The sequence below is a fragment of the Tenrec ecaudatus genome, chromosome 14, assembly GCF_050624435.1.
Source record: "Tenrec ecaudatus isolate mTenEca1 chromosome 14, mTenEca1.hap1, whole genome shotgun sequence".
Classification (NCBI taxonomy): domain Eukaryota; kingdom Metazoa; phylum Chordata; class Mammalia; order Afrosoricida; family Tenrecidae; genus Tenrec; species Tenrec ecaudatus.
This window is the reverse complement of record NC_134543.1, coordinates 83,121,321-83,140,117: the sequence shown is the minus strand read 5'-3', so window position 1 is coordinate 83,140,117 and position 18,797 is coordinate 83,121,321. Positions and strand designations below refer to the sequence as shown.

Genomic DNA, 18,797 nt, shown 5'->3' with positions numbered 1-18,797 from the left:
ATGTGTCCAAATCGACTGGATGCCAGTGAGTTTGGGTTTACACTGAACAAATTAGACTTCAACCGCATAAAATAGACAACGACTGTGTATAACCTCATTAGGAGAGAAAACAGAAGACTCATCCAGCCAACTCCCACTCGGAGCCACCCTGTAGGACAGGGCAGAACTGCACCTGCGGGTTTTGTGGACGATAAATCTTTATGGGAGTAGAAAGCCTCATCTTTCTGAAGATAACACCAGAAGTCTGAATTTAAGGCCCTTTATGAAACCGAGGGCTTGAACAAATGCTACCCCCACCCCATACTTAAATCTTTCACAGAGCCTGCTTCAGAGCCCGCATTGCCTTGGCTGGGCACTTTTGAGAACCTTAGAGATGAGGTGCATCTGAGGCTGGAAATCTTGAACAGATCAGACGCCAGTAGGATGGCATCCAAATAATAAAACAACCCCCAAACCGTAAACAAGCGGCCATCTAGCACAGAAGCAACAAAGCCCACATGGAAGAAGCACACCAGCCTGTGTGATCACGAGGTGCCGAAGGGATCAGATATCAGACATCAAAGAACAAAAAATCATATCATTGTGTGCTCACCTCCCTGATACGATTCCTGAAGACAAATGGGTGCATAAGCAAATGTGGCGAAGAAAGCTGATGGTGCCCGGCTATCAAAAGATATAGCGTCTGGGGTCTTAAAAGCTTGAAAGTAAACAAGTGGCCATCTGGCTCAGAAGCAACAAAGCCCACATGGAAGAAGCACACCAGCATGTGCGATCACGAGGTGTTGAAGGGATCAGGTATCAGGCATCATCAGAACAAAAATCTTACCATAGTGAATGGGGTGTGTGTGTGGAGTGGAGACCCAAAGCCCATTTGTAGGCCACTACTGGATATCCCCTTACAAAAGGGTCTCAGGGAGGAGATGAGCCAGTCAGGGTTTGATGTAGCAAAGATGAAAAATACAATTTTCCTCTGGTTCCTAAATGCTTCCTCCCCCCCTCCCCCCACTATCATGATCCCAATTCTACCTTGCAAGTCTGGCTAGACCAGAGGATATACAATGGTACAGATAGGAACTGGAAACACAGGGAATCCAGGGCAGATGATCCCTTCAGGACCAGTGTGGTGAGTGGTAATACTGGGAGGGTGGAGAGAGGGTGGGTTGGAAAGGGGGAACTGATTACAAGGATTTATATATAACCTCCTCCCTGGGCGACAGACAACAGAAAAGTGGGTGAAGGGAGATGTTGGACAGAGAAAGATATGACAAAAAAATAATTTATAAATTATTAAGGATTCATGAGGGAGGGGACAGCGGGGAGGGAGGGGAAAAAAGAGGACCTGATGCCAAGGGCTTAGGTGGAGAGCAAATGTTTTGAGAATGATAAGGGCAATGAATGTACAAATGTGCTTTACACAATCGATACATTTATGGATTGTGATAAGAGTTGTATGAGCCCCTAATAAAACGATTAAAAAAAGTCAAGGTCGGTACATTCAGAATAGTACCTATTTGTGTTGTTGTTATTGCAAAAGCAATGTGTGCCTGCTGGAAAAAAATCCAAACATGATAGAAATTGAAATGGTTTTCATACACATTGCTACTCTGAAATGTTGTGTCAATTCATGTCATCACAGTGTATGAAAGCGTCAAGTTTCTTATCATCTTTCCAATTCCCTTCTACTCTGTTGTCTTATTAACCAACCTGATAAGTGAAAACTGCATTCCGTTGTGTTCTGGTTATTCGCCAATTGCTTGTTGAAGACTTTTCTCCCTGTTGTATAGTCATTAAAGGACACATTCAAGAAAAAAACAACAACCCCCCCAAAACCATTGCCATCAAGCAGATTCTGACTCACAGTGACCCTCCAGAGTATTTCAGGAACTGTACATCTTTATGGGAGCAGACAAAACCCCAAACCCAATTCACTGCCCCCGAGCCAATGCTGACTCATAGCAACCCTGTAGGACAGGCTAGAACCAGCCCAGTGAGTTTCGGAGACACTTAACTCTTCATGGGAGTAGAAAGCCCTGTCTTTTCCTGAGGAGCGGCTGGTGAGTTTCAAACTGTGGACCTTGCAGGTCATAGCTCAACATGTAACCAGTGCACCACCAGGGCTCCTCATGGGAGCAGACAGCTTCATCGTTCTCCCTCCGAGCAGTTGGTGGGTTTGAACCTCTGGCTTTCAGTTAGCAGCCTAACACCTAACCCACAACACTAGGGCAGCATGCTTCCTGTTCACTGCTGTCCAGCCCAGTCTCACAGGACGCAGGGCAGAGTAGAGCCGCTCCCGGGGTGGCTGACACTGTCCATCTTTAAAGGAGCAGAGCCACTGGAACAGAGAAATCTGAAAGGAGAGCTCTCATCTCCCTTTCCCCCCCTGGTCTGAGGTAGCCACTAGGAAAAGTTTTCCAACTTCCTCCAGACCCCAGCCCTGGGGAGGCGGGTCTGGCCACGTGGAGCATAGAGACTTCACTGCTGGGGAGTAAAGAGATGGTCTCTGGTCAGAGGACTGTCCAAGCAAATTGGGGTCCAAGGTGGGGGTGGGCAGGAAACCCTGTCTCTGGGGAGGAACATGGTGACTGGCTGAAGGGGAAATAAATGAGGCTGGTGAAGGGTCAGGGAAGACTGGCGGCTCAGGACTGAGGGCGAAGGCGGGGCAGGGTTCTGTCCATAGCACAGGGTCTGGGGAAATGTCGGAGAGGTGTCAGAGTGTAAACCAAGGGTACATACGGCTGTGTTCTGGAGTCCCCAGGCATGACTGGAGCCAGTCGGTGTGGGGTAGGACGCCTGGTTTCCTAGCCGTGTGACCTTGGTCAGGTTATGTACATCTTTGAGTCTCAGTCCCTCATCTCTAACAAAGACTGTGCTGAGCAGGGAATGGAGAGGAAATGCAAACCCACCGGGCCATTTCTCCTTCGCCCTCTCAGGCTGCTCTCAGTGGGCATCGACTCGATGGCAGTGAGTTCCTTGAGGGTTGTACTTGTTCAGGGAGAGCTCTGGGTTACAGGTTACAGAAAACTCAGACTCAGTCTACCCTGGTGGACTGCTGCCCAGCTGTCCTCAGTTTCAGGGTCTGCCCTTGGATTCAAGGACTAGAAAGACAAGAACCCCTTCTGGCTTTGGGGGCTCCAGTCTCCTTTCCCACTCTTTCTCCTCCCCAGCAAGATCTAACCAGCTGGGCGTCTTCCTTCCTATACCCCATGACTTTGGGACTTGCTCTTGTTCTTCCTGCTACCTCAACCCTCTCTGGCGCGCGTGAGTTCTTCAGTGGGCTCTCCAGTCCTCCCTCCCCATAGCACCCAGCTTTCGAAGGTTCTCATCCTGGTTCCAGGTGAGCGCGGTAACCACATCATGTGACGTGACCTTCGGAGCCTCTGGTTCCCTGGCAGTAAAATGGGCCTAAGAAGGAAACCTACCGCCTCGGCTTCGCGTGAGGGCAGAGGGCTAAGAGCCCTAAGTGCCTGGCCTAAGATGTATAACTGTTGGATACAAACAGCTATTATTTTGTTATTTGCTGCCAGCCATGTGGATATTATTTGGTGCCAAAGGACACGGGGCCTGCCCTCAAGTTTCTCACAGCCTGTGGATTATGCGAGAATCCAGTTTAAACCTTCCCACTTGAAGGAAAACCTAAATGCTCCATCACAGCCGTCAGACCACATGTGACCTGGTCTCTACGAACCTCTCCTGTCCCCTTTCTCCCCTCTCTTCTGTGCTTTTCACCCACACGATCCTTTCTGTTCGCAGATCTGCCAGGCTCTCTCCCACCACCAGACCTGCACACATCTGGTTCTGTTTGCTGAGAACACGCCCCAACCCCGACTCTGTCCATCACCCCGTCAAATTCATCACCCTCAACAAGGTCTCTCCTGGCTTTCCAAGTTAAAGTTATGTCCTCTCCCCCGACGGTACCGCTCCGTCTTCTAACATGACTTCTATTTCTTCTGAGCACTCACCGCTCCCAGAAATGATCTTGTCTCCTTGTTTATCATCGGTTTCCTCTGATCCCTGACAGTGGGACAAGGGAGGGTCCTCATTCGGCTCCTGCTCTGCAGTCCTTGCATTTAGATTAGTTCTGGGGAATAACCAGTGCTCAGCAAAGAGTTGAGTGGATGAATGAGCATTGGCGGCAATGCCTATAGAGCAGAGCTCAGAAATCCAGGGCCCTCTCTGAGGACCTTATGCTGGGCAAAGGGAGTTGCCCGCTCTCTTTGCCTTTCTTACTTGTTTTTGCTCTCTTTGTCTTGCTCACTAGAATTCTTTGATTCATCCTGTGTCATGACTGGGTTCACTTGAGCGATATTGAAATGATGTAGCCACCACACCCAAGCACCCATCAACAGATGAATGACCGTATACATGACTTGTGGTACATGCTATTCAGTCATGAAGATAAATGAACATCTGATACATGCTACCACATGGGGGAACCTTGAAAACGTTATGCCGGGGAAAGAAACCAGACCCGGAAGACAAATATTGTCTGAGTCCACTTATGTGAAGTCTCTAAACAGGTAAATACATTGAGACAAAGAAAATGACCGGTATCCAGAGGATACAGCGGAGTATGGGGCAGGGATGGGGCTCCTAGGGCTGCTGCAGCAAGTTCCCACCGATTGGATGGCTTCAGGCCGAAGACATGTGTCCTTGTCGCTACGAAGCGTGTCGTCCATGTGTGCGGCTGAGCCCATTGCAGCGCCGAGGGACCCCTGTGACAGAAGGGAACTGCCCCACAGGCCTTTCTGGGCTGTGACCACCTCTTTCTCCCCAAGAGCCTCTGGGTGGGTTCACACCATGGACCTTTCGGTTAGCAGCGAGTGGAGTGCTTCAGTGCGGCATCCCCACCAGGGTGCCTTGTTGCAGAGGCTTGAAGTCTGAAATCTTCCACAGGTTGGTTCCCTGTGGTGGGTGTGAGGGAGAGTCCCTTCCGCCCTCACCTGCTGGCTCCCTGCCAACCACATCAACCTAATCTCTTCCTTCACCTTCACCAGGTCCTCTCTCTAGGCTTGTGCCTTCTCCTCGCCTTACAAGGGCATTTGCCAGTGGCTTCAAAGCCCTCCCAGGTAACCCAGGACTGTCTCTCACCCCAAGAGCCTTAATTGAAGTAGATTCGCAAAGATAGTTTTTCCAAATAAGGTCACACGCACAGATTGCCGATGGCGTGGCTGTTAGGAGACGCCATTTAAAGCTTATCTACCCCTAAATTCTAGGGTGCCGCATTGTTTCTACTAAAGCACGTGGGGTGGTGTCCAATGCACACCTAAGGGAGCTTTTCGAGGGCAGTAACATCGATGATCCGGTGGGAGACGGAGGATCAAAAACCCCAAGCGCACTGCGATTGAGTCGATTCCAAATGATGGCAACCCTGTGGGACAGGGGAGGACTGCCCGGTGGGTTTCTTTCTAAGACTGGCACTCTGTAGCGCAGTCGAAAGCCTTGCTTTTCTCCTGCTGAGGGATGAGTGGTTTTGAACTGCTGCTCTTGCAGCTCGCAGCCCCACGAGTAACCCACTATGCCACCAGGGGCCCATGGATGGAGGAAGAGCAGCCAGTACTGTGACTCATCCGAATCCTACTCATCCAAATCCCGCAACGAACGTTCAAGCCAGATCCCAGGAGCCACGATGCTCAGACATTCACCCTTCAGTCACGGGATCCCAGTACGAGACTCCTTCCTTCACGGAAGTCACCGGAGGGCAGTGTCGTGGGAGGATGAGGGCACTACCTATTTATTTATTTACCAACAGGTGCAGCTGATTTTCCAGATTGTAGCAACTTGTCTCCGGGTTCACCTTCGAGCCTCAGCAAACCCTGCTGCGCCCAGGGGCAGACAGCACTGTTTCAGGAGCTGAGGTCCAGAGCAGCTAAGCTGGTTGGCACCTTTGTGTCCATCCAGGTCACCCGGTCCCCTTCTCCCTGCATCTACAGATAAGGACAGAGGACCAGAGAGGGTCCAAGGTCAAGAGCTGGTCAGATGCAGGTGGAGAATTCCAGGCAGCAGGTGAGGACTTGAGTATCTTTCTGGGAAGGGACCGGCCAGCCATATTCTAGCTCATTGCTAGCCCCAGGAGCTTTTTCCAGGCCAAAGGTGGCATGCATGCCATCCCGTTTCCCTGCCGTTTCCTCTTAGGTGCTAAACTCTTTCCTGGGGTAACAGGACTAGCAATCCCATCAAACCCTTTCTGGATGACAGGTCAGGTGACCGGGGAGGCGGGCAGGGGCACTTTGGGAGGGTACCCTTGATATCAAGTGCTTACATCACCTCCAGAATTCTTCCTACTGCCGCCCCCAAGTATTCCCTGGAAGCTAAGGTGACTCAGGGATTCCAAAACCCGCCACCTCATGGGGAAAGCCCTGCGGAAAATGTTTCTCATGGCACGGAGTCAACCCAGGGATCCCACAAGGCTGCAATTGAGATAAGGGCACAGACAGAACAAATGGGTGGGGGTGGGGCTGTGTGTGTGGCTCAGAGCATAGGTCAGACCTGGTCATCCAGGAGTGGTAAAAGCTAACCACAGGGAGATCGTCTGCTTGGGGGCTCCTTCCTCTGCCCTTCTGTGCTCACCTCCGAGAAGGGCATGGCAATGGGAGCAAACTCCCAAACCCCAAACTCACTGGCGTGGACTCCATTCTGACTCAGTGACCCTCATGGACAGGGTAGAATGGCTCCTGTGGGTTCCCAGGACTGTAAGTCTTTAAGGGAGTAGAAAGCCTCGTCCTTCTGCAGCGTGGCTGGTGGCTTTGAACCGCTGACTTTGTGGTTAGCCCACTGTGTAATCACTATGCCAAGGGGCAAAAGAGTCCCCTAAAAGTCTCTCCTGTGGGATATTGCCCCGCAGCCCGATGGGCACCCTTTCTGCAGTGTTAGCAAGTGAAACAAGTAGCAGGAGTCATGTCTAGCTTCTTGGAGCTCCTTCCTGGACCTGGATCAAGATCCAGAGATCCTGGCCAACGCTAGGCTTTAGTTCTGCACCCCTGGCCTTGAGCTTCTGATTTGGTTCTGGGGAGACCAGCAGGGACCCCGTTCTTTGGAAACAGTTATTCTCATGGAGAGGGTTCCCGCTCACAGGGACCTCGGCACAACAGAATGGTCCCACCCCATCCTCACAATTGTTCTTACGTCTGAACCCTCGTCAGGGCCACTGTGTCTGTCTATCTCATTGGAGGCCTTTCTCTTTTTCACTGTCCTTCCACTTTACCCAGCCTGATGTCCGTTTCCAGGGACTGGTCGGTCTGGAAGGAGCCCTGGTGGCAGAGTGATTACATGTTAGGCTGCCATAAGCAAGGGAAAGGTCCGAAGTTCAAGACCACCAGGCCCCTCTGCAGGAATAAGACTGGGCTTTCTACTCCTGGAAACTCACAGGGACTCGATGGCCATGGTGAGTGTTTGTTTGGTCTCCTTTGAGTATGTGAGATGAAGTCTTTCCCTCCTTGCTTCTAAGGAGTATCCTGGCTGTACTTCTTCCAAGACAGATGTGTGTGTTCTTTTGGCCGTCCACGGGGCTCACTAGTCTTCGCCAGCACCACAGTGCAAATGCATCGATTCTTCTGTAGTATTCCTTAGTCAGTGTCCAACTTTTCACATGCATATGAGGTGTAACAGTATTGCTCCCTAAAAGCTTGTCCTGTGCCTGGACAGCGGTGGTGCTGAGGTGGCCAGATGCCACTGTTGGCACCACAGGCTAGGGAGCTGGAGCAGTGGGTCCTAGCCACCAGGACTGAGTGCCTACGTGGGCAAGAATGTCCTGCGGCCTTGGGCAGCTGCATGTGAGGCCTGTCCCAATCTAGTGCCAGGTGAGAAAGAATGAAATGCAAGGACCCCCTTTCCCTGTGCTGGTGGCCTGGGGTGGGTTACTCCATTTCTCTGCATGTTTCCCCAGCTGCAAAAGGAGGGTAATGGTCCTCAGCTTGTGGCTTCGTGGCGAGGCTGATGGGAGGGGATGCGGGCACAGGACTTAGTGACATGCCTGGTACATGAAAGGTGCTCGGAGTGGAGGCCTGCACTGTAAGGAGGGGAGGGACCTGGGCTCATGGGGGTGGAGGTGGGGGCTATTGTTTGGGGTAGTGCTGGCTGGTCTCATTGCTTCTCTGAAGAATTTCTGTTCTCCCAGCCACCACCCCTGTCCCTTGTGCCCCACCTTGCCCCAAGACTCAGTGTCCTCCTGCCCCCCCACACCCCCCGTCAGTTCTCCAGACAGCCCCTTGACTCAGTCCCTCCTTTGCTTTGGGGCTGCTTTGCCTGGGAGCATTTGAAAGGATTCCCCTTTACTACGATTTAAATGAGTCTGACTCTCTGTTTATTCCCCGAGTCCCTGGTTACCAGAGGAGTATTTCCTAAGGGAAAGCACATGCAAAGCAGTAAACATCATTCCAGATACCATGTCTGTGTATGAGTGTGTTGGCATGGCGGGGGACCGGGGGGGGGGGGAGGGAGCGTGGGTGTGGGGTGAGAGGGGTCATGGTGGGCATGAAGGGGACGAACCCGGAAGGCCTGTGTCTCTGGGGTCCTGCTCAGCTTTGGGCCCCAACACACACACTTCCTCCTGGCCAGCAGGGCCGCTGGAGTTGGGAAGGCTGAGGCTGAGGGAGCTGACTGCCCGCCTGAGAGCACCGGCTATCATAAGCCAGCCCTTGCTCCCGAGGCCCTGCCAGTGAGGCTGGGGACAGGTTGGCCCCTGGAGCTGGGACCTCCTATTGGGTCTCACGCCCCTTCTCCTCCCTCATATTTAGGTCAAGGGAGTAGTACCCACAGTTTCTTCCTCCAGATTCGCAACAAAAGGATGGCGTCAGGGCCCTCCTGGCCATGCTATGGGGTTAGACTTGTCTCCCTCTGCGTCTCACTGCCATCGAGTTGACGCCGACTGGTAGTGACCCTGTTCCCTAGAGGACAGGGTCAAATGCCCCCTGTGGGTTTCTGAGACTGTCACTGGGGAGGAGAAAGTCTAGCCTTTCCCCACAGAACCACTGCTTCCCCAGTGCTCCTCCGGCTTAGGGGAAGGGGGAGCAAAGGGTGGGCATGGGCAGGACCATTGCAGAGGGCAAAGAGAAGGTCAAGGGTGGGTGAGCAGGTAATTCAAAATGGAGGAGCGCTCACAGATGAGAGGTGGGGATAGGGGGCATGGAACTTGGAACCATGCTAGGTGAGGAAGGGGCCAGAAACCAAAAGGGAGGGGGAGCCCAGGAGAGTGGGAAGGGGAGGGAGTGCTCACCAAGGTGGGCCATCAGGAGGAGGTCTAGGGTGAAGGAAGTGGGGGGTGGGGGAAGGAGCCCGGGAGCTGCAGAAATGGAAGAGTGGGGTCTCTGGGGGTGACCCCAGAGTGAGATGCAGTGCCTGATTTTGGCCCGAAGCCAAGCAGGGGCATTCCTAGAATGCCCACAAAGGCACGACCGGCTGGGACACCCCTGCTTTAACCCCACGCAGAAAAGAGCAGAGAGCAGAGTTTGCCCAATAGGTCACGAGGCTATCACGTAAAGCACACCACCACTTCCATGAGGAGGGCACTTTGAGCAACTTTTGGCAACACTTTCCGGTTTTTTGTTTTGTTTTGCTTTGTCTTTTTAATCTCAGGGCACGTCCTCCAAAAGGTAGTGGAAATAAATTTGAATAAGCAAAACAAGTTTGCTCAAAATAAAACCGGGACGCTCAACTGCTCCAGTCAACCTGCAGCCACAAGGCCCTGCGTGCCAGTCCATGAGCGCCTAGAGGCTGAACAGTGGGCAGCCAGCATGTTCAAGGTAGGCATGCGGAGGGCTGGTCCAGGTGAGAGCTCGGAAGGAGCACAGGTGTTGCTCAGGGTGGAGTCAGGCCAAGCTCCCTGGTCTGGGGCTGGGGAGGTGGAAACCTGGATGTGGGGAGCAGCTGGCAGAGTGGTGGAGGCGAGGGCAGAGGGCCCCTGATTGCATGAGGACAGCTCTCTCACTGGCCTCTTCCTGCAGGTGGTTGCCCTCCTGACCATGGTGATGGGAACCAACACCTTCAGTGTGCGGATCCGGAAGGACAGCTCCCACCAGGCCAGCTGCTGCTCCAGCCAAGGGCAAGACCTCTTGGACGAGTGGCTGAAGGGGGACCCCGTGGTGGTGGTCCCTCCGGAGACAGCCAACCTCGCCTACCATGAGGAGTCCTGCCGGGCCAGCGAGGATGGGCCCCTGAACAGCAGGGCCATCTCCCCTTGGAGATATGAGTGAGTCTGCAGTCTGCCCCTCGGGTGCCGGTCAAGATGTAGGGGAGGGCTGTGGGGCGCCCTACTCCAGTCCAGCCCACGGGTATTGGCTGCCATTGAGTTGATTCTGCCTCCCAGAATCCCCTTCCTGGGCTGTACTATTTCGGGGAGCACGTCTTTTCTTCCAACCACTCACTTTTGGATAGTTGCCAAGTGCTTAACCCTTGCTCCACCAGAGCACCCTAAGCCCAGCTGACCTTCCTTCAGTTAACCTCTAGAGGCCATAGCATTTAGGAGTTAGGCAAGGCCAGGACTTTAGTTCTAGCTCTGATTCTCACTAGGTGAACGTGGACCAATGACCAGGTCTTTGGTTCCCCCCTGCCCCATCTGTAAAATAGGCATACCATCCCATAGACTAATATGCAGATGAAATCAGCGAATGTATACACACATCTGTACTGAGAACAGGAATTGTGGCTTCCTCATGTCCTGACCCTACGGCAGCCATGTTTTTGGACCTAAGTACCAGGGGTGATGGGATAACATAGGCACCAAGAGACTCAGTGCCACCGGTCCCCGGCCCAGAGCGGATCCCACGTCTCCTGAGAGAGTGAAGTCTCTCAGCCTCTGTGGGCAGCTGGATGGCTGGTTCTCTGTGGTCACGAGCTGTCTTCTTTCCCTCTGCACACCACTAGTATAATTCTCTTTTGGGGCCATGAGGTGAAAAAATATTAGGAAGCATTGAAATTCAAAGTACCAAGAAAGAAGGAAAGTGCTAGAAATTAGGATCTTAAAGCTCCCAGCACATTTTTGTTTCTATCTTGTGTCTTTACCAAGTGTCTGTCCCCACTTCCTCCAGGGCTCGTTTTGGCCTGGCCTGGGTTTGGGGTGGAGGGTGGGGTGGGTGAAGTTCGGAGCAGTAGACAGCGGTTTCACTGTAATGGAGACTAGGACCAGGGTGGAGACGCCACGCCGCTAGGCCTTGGAGGAGTCTCAGAGGGTGGGCGGGTTAGATTCTGGGCCAAGTCCTATGGGGTGGGACCCCTTGGGAGCCATTGCTGGCTGACTCAGCTGCGGTCCCAGCCCCACTTTGGAAGGTTGTGAGCCTTTTCCAAAGTCTGTGCTGGGCAATACGAGTTCCACAAGCTGCCGCTCAGAAAGAAGGGACAAGGTCCCGTAGGTTTGGGAAAGGCTGCCCCTGCTCTTGCCTCTGAGAGCTCCGTAAGGCCCCAGCGCATGGGTGGCTGCAGGAAGGGACAAAGAACAGAAGCTATTCCACGCAGTGTTTCACAAACTCGCTTAGACGCTAAACCAAACCAAACTCACTGCCACCAAGTGGATGCTGACTTAGAACGACCCCACTGGACAGGGTAGAACCGCTGCTGGGAGGGAAAGCTCCGTCTTCCTCACAAGGAGCAGAGGTGGCTGCGAACCACTGACCTTTCCGAAACCAGCCCAGCTCATGACCACTATGCCCCCAGGGCCCCTCCACTTAGCCACGGAGCCTCTTTCCCCACAGCCCCCATTCTCAAGCTCCTCTGTTTCCCAGGGGACCCCCTTGGGGCACTGCTGTGGCAGCTCAGGCCCTTTGCCAGGGCTTGCCTGCTTGGAGATGGTCCTACAACCCAGGGGCTGATTCCTGCTGGGATCCTGGGGTCCCTGGCCTTTGGAACCTCTACTTGTTAGTGGCTTTCGAATCATTCCTTGGCCCTAAAATCCTTTAGAAATAAAGGAATCTCTTTTTTCACACGCTTTCACCTGAGCTTCCAGCACACAGGGACAGGGTTTGGAAGGCCTTTCAGGAAGCTGTGGCCAGTGGCTTCCTCTGGGGAGTGGAACTGGTGAGGAGAGACGCTATTAGTCCTCAGTTTATACTCTTTTGTGCATAGATAAGAAAAGAAAACGAACAAAGCAGTAATAATGATAAAAAGAAACCCTCATTCCACAGCCCGGTATATAAAATGTCTGACAGCGGCCAAGCTGGCCTGCTAGTGGCTCAGGCTCCTGCTTGCTCACCTTCCCTGCTACCCAGGGCCTCTGGATTAGTTGGGAACCACTTGGCATAGTGGTTATGCACTGGACTGTAAACCACAGGGTCAACAGTTTGAAACCATCAGCTACTCCCCAGGAGAAAGGTGAGACTTTCTGCTCCCATAAAGAGTTCTTAGAAATGCACAGGACCAGTTCTACCCCGTCCTACAGGGTGAGTTGGAATCAACTCGATGGCAGAGAGTTGAGTTTATTTTATTGTCATTTGCACTGAGGGACAATAGTCCTGGAGAGGAGGCAGTGATTTGTTCAAAGTTAGGCAAGTTGCTGCCAGAGCTGGTGCTACCACACTGTTTTCTTCCTCTGCCCTCCAAGCCCTGAGGAGAGGCACCCCACAGGCAATCCTGCAGTTAGTCTCACCCAGAGAACTAGCTCAGGGTGTCAACCCCCAACCCCAAACCTCTTCCAAAGTATGTGCTGGGCAACACAGTGATGGCTTAGTGGAGCCTAGACCAAATCCTACAGAATCTTTAGTAACAGTTAGGACCGATTTTAATCACAGAACAATATATGGTAAGTTGAATGCTAATTTTGAGGTTGGTGATTCAAACCCGCTAATTGCTCCTTGGGTGGAAGACGAGGCTGTCTGTTTCTGTGAAGCTGGAGTCGCCCAATGCCGGCTCACTGGGAGTTGGAATGGACACGATGCCAGCAGTGGGTTTGGATTTTTTAAAAGTTGCTTCAATGTGAGATTTCTTAGATTATCTGAAGACCAACAACGAAACTGTTTTCGTAAGCTTTTCCCACATTGAATCACAACATGATTAGAAACCCAGCAGAAACACCTTTTTCCTTTTTTGCTTTTAATTGCAACTTTATTCTCGAAAAAAGTTATTGATAAAGGGTCACACATAGCAAGGACCGTATATTATAGTAAAACATCAGAAAATCAATTGAAATCAGTGATGATAAAAATGCCAGCAACGTCCAAACAACAGTCCCTGCTTGGTCCGTATCTCCCTCACTGCCATCCAGTCAGTGCCTTATAGGACGGGGTGGAACTGTCCCTGTGGGGTTCTGAGAATGTCACTCTTCATGGAAGGAGAAAGCTTTGCCTTTCCCCATATAATTGGGCAATAAGGACCAGTGCTAACTGGAGTGAATTAGAAGGTTAAAAAACGTGAATTCGCCTAGAGTTTCAGCCTTGTAGGTATAGCGGATCATGCAGGCTGGGCTAACGAAACTAATTCCAGAGATATTTTTATTAAAAGCACTAAGCGACGGAGAGGCTTCAGAGATTTGATAGGCAGGCATTGTGGCGTCTGACAGTGTCGCCCAGTACATTCCTCACCACCTCCTCTTTGACACCGCTGTGATCTCCTCACAGGTTGGACAGAGACTTGAACCGGTTCCCCCAGGACCTGTACCACGCCCGCTGCCTGTGCCCACACTGTGTCAGCCTACAGACAGGCACCCACATGAACCCCCTGGGCAACTCGGAGCTGCTCTACCACAACCAGACTGTCTTCTACCGGCGCCGGTGCCACAGAAAGCAGGGTGCCCACAACGGCTACTGCCTGGAGCGCAGACTCTACCGTGTCTCGCTGGCCTGTGTGTGCGTCCGGCCCAGAGTGATGGCCTAGTGGAGCCCGCCCAAGGCCACACCCTCATCGGAAACGGCGACACTACTCTTGGCACCTCTGGGACAAGGACTCCCAAATGCTCAGCCCCTTGAAAGCCACCTCCAAGGATCTGCAGGATCCTGGGACAGGGGGTGGGGTGGAGGCTTCTGGGGTCCACCTGCACGTTTGCACTTTTTAGAGAAGACTGAATAGTAGGGCGAAGTGATGAGGGCGGGGCTGGGGGTGGGTTGGGGTGGGGGTTGTTAGCTGCTGCTTATGGCCGCTGCTGGCTGGTGTCCCCGCGGCGCTGCCCATGTCCTCTCTGAAAGGCCTTCCGAGGCCTGTCACTTCTCTCTCCGGCGGCCACCGCTCCTGTCCTCCCATTCCCGCGGCCCTGGCACAGCACAGGCACTTTCTGAATATGCCCCGGGTGTCGGCCGGCCGGGGCCTCTGTTCCCGCTCCTCTGTGTGTTTGCGCCATCGGCCAGCCACTCGCGCGGTTCCGACTCTGTGACTGTGCGCTCTGGGCTCACCGTTCCTGGTCTGCACAGGGCTGCTTCGAGCACGGAGACACTCCTTCAAATAAACCACCTGTTATCTGAAAATGCCCCGGACTTCTCTTTGGCATCTCTGGGCCCTAGATACCCCCTGCCTGCCCACCTCGGCCTCACCTACAGCCCGCCCTGCCAATTGGCTGTCTGCTGGAATTCCGGCCATTTCCCTCTCCGGCGCCCCAGCCCCGGTGGGGACCAGCCGCCCTCCCCGCATGCGGGAGACACAGAGGCCTATTGAGGCACCGTGCGCCCCAGCCACACAGCGCCCCCTTGTCTCCAACAATCTGCCTTTGTCCTCCGGTCCTGGCGGCGACTGCTCGTTCCTGAAGGGGAGTGTGGGGGGGGAAGGGGGGGCCGATGCTGCCTGCTCTAGGCCTCAGCTCTTACCCTCCCTAAAAGGATAAGGAGAGGGAGGTGCCAAGGAAGAGAGTTAGGGTTAGGGGAAGTGGGGGGGCTGTTGCTGCTTCTTCAGACTTAGGTCGTTAGGGGAGCACCCCATCCTCCTCTGGTTTCTTGGCTTGCCTCCCAGCTCCTCCCAGGTTTTCGGGGACCTCCTCCTCTCTCCCATCCCCTTCTCAGGACTGGGTCGGCTAGAAGTCAGGGGAGGGCGTAGCCACCTCCCCGCCCACCCCTTGTGTCCTAGCGTGGCTGGCGCAGGCACCCTGGGGGTGCTCTGGGTGGCGAGGGCCCATCTGGGCAGCCTCCCCAACAGCCACCTTCTGGGGCCCCTCAGACCTCCTGGACTCAGCACCTTCCTGCTTCCGTTCACTTGCCCAGCCTGCCAGCTCATAGTTTTGCTTCCCAGCCTGCAGAGTGGTGGTGGTGTGTGTGGGGGCTGTACCTAGTGGGCCCGACAGAGATGCCGGGTGCTCGAGAGCCCCAGGACTGGCACCCCGAGGAGGGGGCCGCAGCGGGGCTGCAGGGCTTCGCCTTGGACAAGACCTTCCTCTCTTCCCTCAGAGGGATCCTGCTGGAAACCGAGCTGGTAACCATCGCCTCCCACTCCCAATCCAGCCCCTGGCTCCCACCTTGCAGTGCCTCTCCAAGCTTTCTGAACCCCCCTGCATACTCCCCGCTGCCTCCTGCCGGCTACTGCCTTGTTGCTGCCCCCTCAGCTGGAGGCGGCTGCGGCAAGTTTCCGTTGCAGCAAGAAGGCTTGAAGTTAGACTGAAGGAAGGACTGCTCTCTGGGACTTGGAGGGACTGTGAGGCTTAGGACCGGGGGTTGGGGAAAGGCTGGCCTGTCTCTCCCAGGCATGGGTTAGGTGAGTTCGACCATCAGAAGGGGCAGACTTCCGCAGCCCCGCTTTAACTGTTGTTTGCTCCCCATGAGAACCAAGGTTTCCCCTGTTGCTGAGAATTGCCTCGCAGAGTGTGTCCTGGCCGTGGATGGTGCAGAGCCCCCCAACACACACACACACACACACACACACACACACACACACACACACTCACACCCTGCTCTCCACTGGAGCCCAGGGCTCCTGTTAGAGGAATTTCAGGGTCTAGGGTGGCAGAGCATTATGGGGGAAGGGGTCTGCCTGGGGCCCAGGTCTGCTGCAGCCTCCAGCTCCAGGGGCTAATGTTCACATTGGCTGACCCTTCAAATGGTGCCCCTGGACTTAAGCAGCTGAGGCAGCTGTGGCCCTTGGGTGGGGACAGGGGGTAGGGGCCTGGGCTGGCAAAGTGGGGGGCTGCAGACTGCTCTGGATGGAGCGAGTAGCTCCTGCCACCAGGGGTGCAGAGACCGGTTGGAGTTCTTGCTTCCCTCTAAGGACACTTGGGGGACAGTCAGCAGCGGGGGAGGGAGGAACTCCCTGGAAGACAGAAGCAAAGATCCCGCAGGGCCCTTTGTCTGGCAGGCCCTGACCTTCATCATCTTCATCTGCTTCACGGCCTCCATCTCCGCCTACATGGCTGCCGCGCTGCTCGAGTTCTTCATCACACTTGCCTTCCTCTTCCTCTACGCCACCCAGTACTACCAGCGCTTTGATCGGCTGAACTGGCCTTGCCTGGTGAGGAGTCCTGCCTACCAGCCTGTGCTGGTTCCGCCCTCTGGTTCTGGCTCAGCCCCCCTCTCCCAGTGGCCTGCGCTCCGTGTCCTGGGCCCAGTCCTCATGGCCTGCTTGGCTCCCCACTCTAATGTGGTCCTCAGGCCAGGCCAGCCTTGACCCACTCCGACTCCAGTCACAAGGGTTAGGGAATGTGAGAGGACACTCAGGGCTTAGCTGCTTGCCCGCCAGCCCACTCGCAAAAGTCTAAAGCCCCAGCCTAGCCCCGCCCCGCCCCACTTCTAGGGCCTGACAGGTGGGCTTCAGCCATCGTGCCCCAGTCCCTGGATGTCCTGGAGAACACAGGATTTGTCTGGCTCCACCCTCTGAGGGGTACCCATGGTGGGGGTCGCGGTATGCAAAGTGCCTGAGAATCCAGCCTCTCCCTGGCAACCTCGAACAACCTCGAGGTGGTGCCCTCCTGCCCTCCATTTGACTCCGCATGCTCGCCTCTCTGTGCCCAGGACTTCCTCCGCTGTGTCAGCGCCACCATCATCTTCCTGGTGGTCTCTTTTGCCGCTGTGACCTCCCGGGATGGAGCTGCCATTGCTGCTTTTGTGAGTCCAGGCCTGCCGGGCTCCCCGGGTGCCCCGACGACGGCTGCACCCTTGGTCCATGTCTCCCCACCCCACCTCCCAAGCTAAATCCAACACTCAGCTTTCTGGCTCTCCTGGCCCCAGACCATCCCCTCTTCCTCAGTGCCATGGCCCGACAGTCTTGGCGTGTCTTCCCTCCGGCAGGTTTTCGGCATCATCCTGGTGTCTGTTTTTATTTATGATGCCTTCAAGATCTACCAGACGGAGATGGCCCCGAGAGCCACCGAGGGTGAGTGGCCATGCCCTGGGGAGATGATACGCCCTGTCCCAAACAGCCCCAGCCTGAGAATTCTTCCCGTCTGGCTTCTCTTCACAGGGGACCAGCAGTGACCCCTGGGACTACCTGGCTCTCACGGCCCAGTCAGGCAAAGGGCACAGGAGAGCCCAGATACAGCTCCCTGCCCACTGTCTCCCCCCTCCCTCCACCATCCCAGATGCCTGCAGAGATGGAACCTGGCCTGGGAAGTTGCCAGGGGCTTGTCAGTGGGGCTTGGTACTTGGGGGCCCTGGCTCTGGATGCAGCTCTTGACAGGGAAGAGGGAGGCAGGGAGGGGGCTAGGAGGAAGCGTCCCCCCATCACTCTTAAATGAACAGATTCAAATTCGACTGCCAAGTCTTTTTCTTCCCTCGACACCAGGCAGATGGGCAATGCCAAGGAGCAGTCATGGAGATGTTGCCTCCAGCAGGTCATGGTCTCTTGGGCTTCTCTGACTGAGTCTGCGCAGGGAGGAGGTGGGGGCTGGACCCCAGCTGCCAGAGCCATCCTCCGACACAAAGCTCCTAGCCCGGGTCTCTGCCACGGGGGACACTGTGTGGTGTACTGGTGGCCAGGGGGAGGGAGTTGGGTGTAGGGGGGCAGAGCTGTGTGTCTGAGAAGGCAAAAGCCCTGCCTGTCTTCGTGCCCACCTGCCATACCTGCGCAGGCAGGTTTGGTAGCCGCTTTGAGGTAAAGGGCTCTCCCTGAGGTATGTGGAGAGTTCTTCCTTGTAGCATGTGTGTGTGTGGGGGGGGGGGACTTGCCTCTCAGGCCATAGGTGCGAGGTCTGCCTGTGAGGGCTCAGCTGAGAGGGTGCAGACTGCAGGAGTGCAGGCACCTCCTGCAGTCTGGGCACTAGCAGCCCTGCCCACCCCCCCTTCCCCCCTGACAGCCCAGCACAGCCCAGCCCAGGACACTCCTCCCCGCCCTGGTCCTCCCAGTTGGCTCTAGCTCAGTGGTTCCATCCATGTGCCAAGCTACCTCTCGAGACCGGCTGGTTCCCTCCCTGGTTCCCTCTGGGTCTGGCTCGCCCATCTCCCACTCTCCATTCCCCTGTGCTTGGGCCGGGTGTGGGATGAGAGGGAGGTGGTCAGGAGAGCCTGGTCTTGAAGTCAGGCTGAAGGGTGCGGCTTGAGCAGAATGTGGGGTCCAAGCAGCCCCGTGACCAGGCGATGGTACCTGCAAGGACGTCAGAGCGGGTGGCGGTGAATGGAATCTAGGGGCGGGCACAGGTACAGCTGTGGACTCGCTAGTGTCAGCGTGGGAGGAGCAATGGCCAGGCTTGGATGGCCAGGCACACTGGTTCTGGCTCCCTGTCAACTACCCAGATGTTTCCAGGGTAGTGATCTGACCCACAAAGCTGAGGTGACAGAGGCAGGATCAAATGGAGTGGGAGGAACTTCCCGTGAGGGAGTACCAAACCTTCCTTGCACCCTTCACTGCCCACCTAGCCCTGAGCCTGGTTTCAATGGAACAGTTTTCTGGTGGAAACAGGGTGTGTGTGGGTAGTGGGCAGCTTCACCTTTGGCACTCAGAGTTCGTCTTCCACCGCCCCAAGTTGATTCACC

At 54.9% G+C, this 18,797-nt stretch overlaps 2 protein-coding genes across 2 annotated transcripts; both read left to right on the top strand.

Moving 5' to 3' along the window:
• The first annotated feature begins 9,728 nt into the window (after positions 1–9,728).
• IL25 (interleukin 25) lies at positions 9,729–13,794 on the top strand. The gene is made up of 3 exons (XM_075532225.1): positions 9,729–9,737; positions 9,909–10,183; positions 13,539–13,794. Exons 1-3 carry the CDS (start codon positions 9,729–9,731, stop codon positions 13,792–13,794), a joined length of 540 nt encoding a protein of 179 aa, XP_075388340.1.
• Positions 13,795–15,186: 1,392 nt separating this feature from the next.
• Positions 15,187–17,303, top strand: CMTM5 (CKLF like MARVEL transmembrane domain containing 5). The gene is made up of 5 exons (XM_075532223.1): positions 15,187–15,312; positions 16,189–16,341; positions 16,842–16,934; positions 17,118–17,202; positions 17,290–17,303. The coding sequence occupies exons 1-5, from the start codon at positions 15,187–15,189 to the stop codon at positions 17,301–17,303; spliced, it is 471 nt and encodes a 156-aa protein (XP_075388338.1).
• The last annotated feature ends 1,494 nt before the right edge of the window (positions 17,304–18,797 follow it).